At 47.2% G+C, this 9,114-nt stretch overlaps 1 protein-coding gene across 1 annotated transcript in view; it reads left to right on the top strand.

The window, feature by feature from the left end:
* Window positions 1-9,114, top strand: part of Ldlrad2 (low density lipoprotein receptor class A domain containing 2) — a 44,048-nt gene that overhangs the window by 8,334 nt on the left and 26,600 nt on the right. The window contains exons 2-3 of the mRNA XM_004637745.2: window positions 4,473-4,570; window positions 7,592-7,774. Coding sequence (XP_004637802.1) covers window positions 7,690-7,774 — 85 coding nt within the window. The 5' untranslated portion in view covers window positions 4,473-4,570; window positions 7,592-7,689. The remainder of the gene's footprint in view (window positions 1-4,472; window positions 4,571-7,591; window positions 7,775-9,114) is intronic.

Below are 9,114 nucleotides of genomic sequence, written 5' to 3'. Positions count from 1 at the left end.
TTTTTTTTTTTCTGAACCAGGGATTGAACTCAGGCCCTTGTGCTTGCCAGGGAAGTGCTTATTCTAATGAGCTATCTCCCCAGCCCATGTTTATCTAAATTGTACCAATAAAAAGAAGTGTGAGCCTCACGACTGTGTTTCTGTGTCCCTGGCTCCTGCAACAGTGCCTGGCACGTACTAGGTGCTTTGGAAATGTTTGCTAGATGAATAACCATAGCTGGTCATCGTAGCACACAGGCACACATCTGTAATCCTAGCACTTGGGAGGCAGAGTCAGGCGGAGTGCCACAAATTTTAGGCCAGACTGTATTACATAGGAAGTTCAAGGCCAGCTTGAACTACATAGCAAGGCCCTGCCTTAAAAAAAAAAAAAAAAAAAAAAAAAGTGTACTGTGTTATCTTCATTTATTTATTTGTATTTTAGTATAGGGTCTCACTGGGTAGATCAGACTCCTAGTGATCCTCCTGTTTATAGCCTCCCAAGTGTTTATAGCCTCCCAAGTGCTAGGATTACCGGCGTGTGCACCACCATGCTTAATCTCACTTGCTGCCTCAATGTGCCCCGGGAGCGGGGCTGACATGGCAGGGCCCGGGATAGAACTTGCAGCCCTTGCATCTGCCTGCTAGCAGGTGCTTTAATCCACTGAGCTATTTAGCCAGCTCTGGTATCTTTTTTTTTTTTTTTAATTTATTTTATTAGTGTGTTTGTGTGTGTGTGTGTGTGTGTGTGTGTGTGTATGTGTGTGTGTGTGGCCAGCTCAGCCCACCTGGGGACGGGGCTGGCTGGCATGTGGTGCTGGGGTATTGAACCGCGGTCCCTGTGCTTTGCTAAGCTTGTTTTAAGTAGGTGCTTTAAACCACTGAGCCATCTCACCAGCCCCAGCTCTGGTATCTTGATTTATGAACTTTTCTTTCTTCTTTTTTTTTTGGTGGTACCAGGGATCAAACTCAGGACCTTGAGCTTGCTAAGCAAGCAGTTATTCCACTGAGGTATCTCCCCAGCCCCCAGGCTCTTTCTGTCTATCTAGTTAACATGTAGTTCAGACTTGCTTTTTTTTCCCCCGGAACCAGGGATTGAACTCAGGCCCTTGTGCTTGCCAGGGAAGTGCTTATTCCACTGAGCCATTTCCCTGGCCCCTTGTTTTTTGTTTTTTGTTGTTTTGTTTTGTTTTTTTTGTTTGTTTGTTTTTAAATTTGTTTGTTTATTTATTTATTTATTTATTTATTTATTTATTTTGTGTATGGCCAGCTCAGCCCACCTGGGGGCGGGGCTGGCTGGCATGTTGTGCTGGGGGATTGAACCGCAGTCCCTGTGCTTTGCTAAGCTTGTTCTAAGTAGGTGCTTTAGACCTCTGAGCCATCTCACCAGCCCTGGCCCCTTGTTTTTTGTGGTGTTTTTTTTTTTGCTTTGGTTTGGTTTGGTTGGTTTTTTTTTTTTTTTTTTTTTGGTGGCCAGCCTACCCTGGGGCAGGGCTGTGTTTTTTGCCTAGGCTTGCCTAAGCAGGCACTTTAGACCACTGAGCTATCTCTCCAGCCCCAGGGCTTGAACTCTTCTATATTAGAACAAAGGCTGGCCTTGAACTCTTGGCCATCTTGCTGCCTCAGCGTCCTGAATGTCTTGTGATGCCAGGCCTGGCTATCAATTTACTTTGTTGTTGTTTACTTTTGAGCTAGAGGTTCACTATGCCCTAGGATGGCCTCAGATTTGTGCTTCTGCCTCAACCTCCCAAGTGCTGTCCCCCTCCCCCCCCAACCAGGGATTAAACTCAGGCTCTTGTGCTTGCCAGGCAGACTTATTCTACTGAGCCATCTCTGGCCTGCCCTCAAGCCCTGGTTTTATAGGCATGTGCCACTGCACCTGGAGTGTGTGTGTGTGTGTGTGTGTGTGTGTCTTTCTGAGACAAGGTCTCACTTTGCAGCCCAGGCTGGCGTTGAACTTGAAACAATCTTCCTGCCTCAGCCTCTCAAATGCTGGGATTATAGGCACGCACTACCATACCTGGCTGTGACATAATCTTTATTCCTCCATTTCTTTCCCAACCCACTCCCTTCCCTTCACCCCTTGTTCTGCTCCATATTTACAGAACTTTCCCTTTTATCTTTCTCTGCTTTTTTATTCTACAAGAGATAATGAAGGCTGGGTATGGTGGAGCAGGCCTGTAATCCCAACACTGGGAAGCCGAGGCAGGAGGATCACAAAGGTTGAGCCTAGCCTGTGCAATTTAGTGATTTACTGTGATCTGTTTCAAAATGAAAAATGTAAAAAGGACTGGTATGTAGCTCAGTATAAGACACTAAGTACTACAAAAGAGAGAAAGAAGAGTAACAAGACTCTTCTGGACCGAGGAGATGGCTCAGTGGAATAATTATATTCTCATTCTCCCTATACTTTAGGTTAAAATTTTTAAACTTCAGGCCAGGAGTGGGACTGCACACTTATAATCCCAGCACTCGGGAGGCTGAGGCAGGAGGACCATTGCAAGTTTGAGACCAGTCTGGGCTACAAAGTGAGCTCAAGACCAGCCTGAACTGCAGAGTGAGATGCTGTCTCAAAAAAGACCGAAAATAATAATAAGGGGCCGGGGAGATAGCTCAGTAGAATAAGTGCTTGCAAGGGCCTGAGTTCAATCCCTGGTTCCACTAAAATAATAATAATAATAAATAAATAAATAAATAAATAAATAATTTTTGAAGTCCATTATCCACTTTTCAATCAACAATAATCACTGCTCACATAAATTCATTGGCTTCAATGCTGCCAGTGAGCAAAGCGGGTATGATTGCCCATCTTTATTTGGGCTGTGAGTAGCATCGTTCTGAGGTATTGTTTTGTAATTTAGACAGTTTATTCTACTTCTCTCTCGCTGGGCCCATTACACATTTTTGTCAGCTGTGGGATTATGTTCTTTCTTCCTCAGTGGCCCAAGTACCTTTGCTTTTCTTTTTCTTTCTTTCTTTTTTTTTGCAGAACCGGGGATTGAACTCAGGTCCTTGTGCTTGCCAGGGAAGCGCTTACTCCACTGAGCCATCTCCCCAGCCCAAGTACATTTTCTTACTGGGTAGTGTATTCCTTATTCCTTAGCTTGATGGGACGGGGAGGGGTATCAGTGATATGGTATGGGAGAAGTACAACTCCCAAATTAGTACACATCAGATGTGCAGTTTGTTTATGTGTTTTAGTACAGGGTCTCACTACGTAGATCAGACTCATAGTGATCCTCCTGTTTTCAGCCACCTCACCCAGTCTCAGGGTACCTTGCCCAGGGATTGAAGGCGTGCCCAGCTATCTGGCTGGCCCTGTTTGGTTGTTTTTTTTTTTTTTTAAATGTGTGTGTGTGTGTGTGTGTGGCCAGCTCTGCCCACCAGGGGGCGGGGCGGGCTGGCATGTGGTGCTGGGGGATTGAACCGCGGTCCCTGTGCTTTGCTAAGCTTGTTCTAAGTAGGTGCTTTAGACCACTGAGCCATCTCACCAGCCCACCACTGAGCCATCTCACCAGCCCATGAGCCATCTCACCAGCCCCCTGTTTGGGTTTTTTGAAACAGTGGCTCCCTTTGTAATTTAGAAATCATGGCTGGCCTTGAACTCGTTATATAGGTAAGGTGATCCACCTGCCTCAGCCTCCCAAGTGCTAGGATCACAGGTATGCAGCACCAGGCCTGGCAAATGTGGGTTTTGTTTTGTTTTGTTTTTTTGCAGAACCAGGGATTGAACTCAGGCCCTTGCACTTGTCAGGGTAGCGCTTATTCTACTGAGCCATCTCCCCAGCCCAGGCCTGGCAAATGTGTCCAGTATGTGTGTCCCCTGAAAACAAAGGATAAATTCTAATGGACAAAGGAGGTTAAGAGTATCCAAGGTTTAGGGGCCTGGGAGACGGCTTCCCTGGCAAGCGCAAGGGTCTGAGTTCAATCCCCAGTTCCACCAAAAAAAAAGAGTAGCCTAGGTTTAATAGGACATAGAAACAGTTCCTGACAGATAGGAAGAGTTGCAGAAATGGGTTGCCTCTCAGGTCATTTCTCCAAGAATGTTTTCTAGGGCAAAATCATGCAGTAGGTATAACGTGGGTCAAACCATAGTCAACCAATAAGATTACAAGCACAGCACTCACTAAGATTGCTTCAATGGGGCCAGGGAGATGGCTCAGTAGGATAAGCGCTTGACCGGCAAACGCAAGGATCTGAGTTCAATCCCCGGTTCCGCCAAAAAAAAAAAAAAAAAAGATTGCTTCAATGGGAAGCGCTGCAGGTAGCTAGGCTATGACTGACCTCATTAACTTTGGCTTATCTGTGACATCTAAAGCGGGACTGTTTGGGGGAAGGGATCGTCTAGTCACTCACCCAGGTATCTGATGTATATCTGAATTGGGGGGTGGTACCAATTCCAGTATTATCTCAGATTTCCATTTATTGCTTAGGGAAATATGTAGACCTGTGTTTTTATCTTTTTTTTTTTCCCCTTGTCTTTCTGAGGCAAGCTCTCACTCTGTACTTCATGCTGGCCTTGGACTCATTGTGTAGCCCTTGAGCCCTCAGAGATACTCCTGCCTCAGCCTCCCGAATACTAGGATTGCAGGTGTGTGCCGCCACACCTAACCTTTTCTTTCAACTTTGAGACGGGGTCGTGCTAAGTTTCCCACGTTGGACTTGTGAGAAGTTACTTTTGCCTAATTATACCTTATTTTTCTAGCTTTGTAAAAATGATCTCACTTCAATTTTTTTTTTTTTAATGTACCAGGGATTGAACTCAGGACCTTGCACAGTGCTTATTCTACTGAACTATCTCTCCAGCCCTCACTTCAATTTTTTTATTGTCAGGTGTTAACAACTCAGCTAATATATTGATAACAGAGGAACAGAGCAGACTCCCAACATAACTCGATATGGAGAAACCTCACTTAGTCCTGGTGCTGTGGAGAGAACATGACCTTTTTTTTTGAGAACATGATCTTGAAGTCAGACCGAGTTCAAGTCCTGCCTCTGCCACTCCTGCAATCTCTCTTGCCCCCTATGGGATGTGAGCCCTCTGTGAACACAAGGGGGTACTTTCTCCTGTGGCTTGCTGAAAGCCGACAGAGGTGGACTCGCCTCAGCTTTCTAGGGTTTGTGGCACTTCTTACGTCTGCAACACCAGTGGCCTCCTCCCTTGGCGGGGTTCTCAAGGGACCTTAGATTTCAGCCCAGACCGCCCCTTCTCTGGGAAGCCAGAATGCTTCTTAACTTATTAGTGGGGCTGAGGAGATGGCTCAGTAGAATAAGTGCTTCTCTGGCAAGCGCAAGGGCCTGAGTTCAATCCCCAGTTTTGCAAAAAAAAAAAAACCCCTTATTAGTTATGTGGCAGCTCTATACCTACCTCATGTTTGTTCCTTTTATAGTCAGGGTTTGCAGGGAAAATGACTTAATACAGGACACATACTTTATAGGATTATTTTGTAATATTCACCCAAAGAGTCAAATGCAGAACAGTATGGGAGATCTGTCTACACATTGGAAAGAGACCCAAAGAATCCAGCAGAGGGTCCGGATCCCATGACCAGCCCTCAACGCCTCGAGCCTGTCCCAATGTCCCATGCAAATCTGTATCAAGGATCTGCTCTGATCTGCTCTGCAAAGGCCCAAAGGCCAGAGGTGAAGGCTAGAAAGTCTACACCAGCAGGCTGAGGGATTGACACTGGAGCCAGGAAGTGATGCTCAACGTAAAGAGTACCACAGCCATCCTCAGAGACAGCTGAGTTCATCAGGAAAACAAGCACAACAAGCTTCTCTGGAAGAATCAACAGCACACCATCTTCCCACTCCAGTTTTCTTTTCTTTTTTTTTTTTTTTAAATTATTTATTTATTTTTATTTATTACATTTATTTATTGTATGTGTGTGTGGCCAGCTCAGCCCACCAGGGGGCGGGGCTGGCTGGCATGTGGTGCTGGGGGATCGAACCGCGGTCCCTGTGCTTTGCCAAGCTTGTTTCAAGTAGGTGCTTTAGACCACTGAGCCATCTCTCCAGCCCCTCCAGTTTTCTTTTTATGCTGCTGGTAACAATCCTCAGGTGGGCCTTCCACACGCAGCACCAAGCTGACTCAGTTCAGCTAAGTGTTACAAGTTAACCGTTAGTTAATACACCACAGGGCCTTAGAATGTGGGGAGCGTGGTAGTAGAAGAAATCTCTAATCCCAGAACTCAGGAGGCTGAGGCAGGAGGATTGCCAGGAGTGTGAGGCCAGCCTGGGCCATGTGGTAGGTTCAAAGCCAACCTGAACTATGTTGCAAGACCCTGTCTCCAAAAACAACAAAACCAAAACCAAAACAGACTTGAAACTGGTGTGAAGGGAAAGTTACTAACTAGATATATATCATATATGCTACCTGAGAATGTGGTAGGGTGGAGGGCGACCGCAGTGCGGACGCAGCTACCTGCTGTAGGGACTGGATGAGGTGCAGAGAGCTTGGCTTTCTTTTTTCTTTTCTTTTTTTTTTTTTTTTTGGTCTTTTTTGAGACAGGGGAAAAAAGAAAGAACTATGAGACAATGTTTAATAGGGCCAGGGAGATAGCCAGGTCCTGAGTTCAATCCCTAGTACCTGCCCCCCCCTAAAAAAAAAAAAAAAAAAATCCTTGAGACAGGGTCTCGCTATGCAGTTCAGGCTGGCCTTGAGCTCATTTGTAGCACAGCCTGGTCTCAAACTGGCAATGGGCCTCCTGTCTCAGCCTCCCAAGTGCTGGGATTACGGGGTACACCACCACGCTGGCACCAGACTTGGCTTGGCTTTGTAATTATCCTGCTTCAACCCCTCAGAGTATGGGGATTACAGCTGCAAGCCACACATCTGGCTAATGGAGCTGCCACCCTCCTGGACTTCTGAACCTGTCGGGGATTGAACTCAGGCCCTTGAACTTGCCAGGGAAGCGCTTATTCCACTAAGCCATCTCCCCAGCGGGAGAGGAGATTGAGTGATAGGCTTGAAAGGTAGTCAGGGCTAGGGAGATAGCTCAGTAGAATAAGTGCTTCCTGGCAAGCACAGGGGCCTGAGTTCAATCCCCTGTGCTTCTGAGTTCAATCCCTGGTACTGCAAAATAAATAAATAAATAAATAAATAAATAAATAAATGTAATTGGGAAATGGTTGCCTGTGAGCTGTGATGCAGTACCCTGAAGCAGCTGGCCACGACAGCTATGGCATAAGTCACTCCAGGCAGGGGCCTGTAACTGCAAAGGCCCTGTGGCAGGAACTCTGTTAGTAATGGAGCAGACTCCTGGCCTGGTGCTCCGCCAGCACCTGCTGTTTCTCCAAGCCCTCAGAGAAGCTGTTGTTGTGCCAGGGTCACTTCTAGCCCGGCCCCTAAGGTGCCAGCTTATGTAGGAAGGCAGGAGCTTTCCAGGGTGAGTCCCCCTCCCAGGAGCCCCATGGCTAAACCGGATCTCAATGTCCTGGTTCCTGTTTGGCAGGGGAGAGCTGGCATCCTCCCTGCCTTCTCTCCCCAGGCTCTAGCCCTGGCCTCAAATCTCCATGGCAACCTCTAGACACAATCCTGGTCCAAAGGAGCAATACACACATCTTCGCAAAGACACTAGAGGAGCTAGCAGACTTGCCTCCCTTGCTCCAGTGTCCCAGCTGGCTGCCCAGACCCCCACACCTCAGTGGCAAGACCGAAGACTGCAGATTCCACAGAACTGTCCCACCCCTGGGCCCAGTGGAGCCCCGATGGAGCTGGCTCTCTTACAACTGCACCAGAGGCTGCTGTTGCTGCTGGGGACAGCTACATTGGCTGTGCCTGACCTGCAGACAGGTGAGTATCTGGCCCCCATCCCCAGGGACCCGCATGGATTGGGCCTTGAGTGGGGAGGCTGGAAACCCTGTGTCTGGTCTTGCCTGGCACCTCAAGTCTACCCCAAACACTTGTAGGAGGCCAGAGGACCATGACTCCCAGAAGCAGAGCCCTTGGGTGGGCGGCCTTGGAGAATGGAGACAAAACTTATGGGCTGTAGAACAAGAGCCCCGCTCCCACCCTCATGGCCACTTGCTGCTTCCTTGTCCTGAGATCACCATCTCCTTCACCTAAGTCTCAGCTTTTTTCTGTAGTAAAATAAGAATAATTGCTAGGCATGGTGACACAGGCTTGTAATCCCAGCACTGGAGAGGCTGACGCAGGAAGATCGAGGTCAAGGCCAGCCTGAACTATATAGTAAGACCCTGTCTCAAAAAGATTTAAAAAGAACAATAATAGATGGGGCTGAGGAGATGGCTCAGTGGAATAAGCGCTTCTTGGCCAGCACAAGGGCCTGAGTTCAATCCCCAAGGAAGATGGCTCAGTGGAATAAGCACTTCCCTGGCAAGTGCAAGGGCTTGAGTTCAATCCCCGGTTCCGAAAAAAAAAAAAAAAAAAAAAAAGCTGGTCCCACTGCCTTTTTTTGTTTATAGGTCTCTTCTCTTTTTTTTCCTTTCTTTCTTTTTTTTTTTTTTTGTATTTGGTACAGGGTCTGCAGGGTCTCACTATGTAGATTGGACTTGTAGTGATCCTCTTGTTTTCAGCCTCCCAAGCGCTGGGATTACAGGCTTGTGCCACCATGCCCAGTATCCACTCGCAGTCTCAGGATGCCCCAGGGGTAGGGCCAGCACAGTGCACCTATCAAACCCTGGTTGCTGTGCTTTTGTCCTCTGAGCTATCTGGCTGGCCCTTTCTTTTCCCCAGCCCTCTTTTTTTTTTTTTTTTTTTTTTTGAGACAGGTGATTCAGGTTGGCCTTCAACTCAGAGTAATCCTCCTGCCTCAGCCTCCTGGGTGCTGAGATTACAAACTGGCACCATCATGCTCAGCAGTGGTGGTAGAGATGGGGTTTTCCTCAGATTGAACCTAGAGCTTTTATGTTGAGGCTCAACCCAACCTTTTTTTTTCCTTTTAGTCTTGAGACAGGGTTTCTTTCACTATGCAGTTCAGGCTGGCCTTGTACTCACTTTACTGTAACCCAGGCTGGCCTCTAACTCAAAGTGATCCTCCTGCTTCAGCCTCCCCAGTTTTTTTTCCCCCAGTACCTGGGATTGAACCCTGTACCCTGCACTTGCCAGGCAAGTGCTTATTTTACTGAGCTATCTCCCCAGCCCAAAAAAATAATTTTTTTTTTTTTTTTTTT

The sequence above is a fragment of the Octodon degus genome, unplaced genomic scaffold (genome assembly GCF_000260255.1).
Source record: "Octodon degus isolate 3935 unplaced genomic scaffold, OctDeg1.0 scaffold00092, whole genome shotgun sequence".
NCBI lineage: Eukaryota > Metazoa > Chordata > Mammalia > Rodentia > Octodontidae > Octodon > Octodon degus.
The sequence above is the reverse complement of the archived record's forward strand: the minus strand, read 5'-3'. Positions and strand labels throughout refer to the sequence as shown.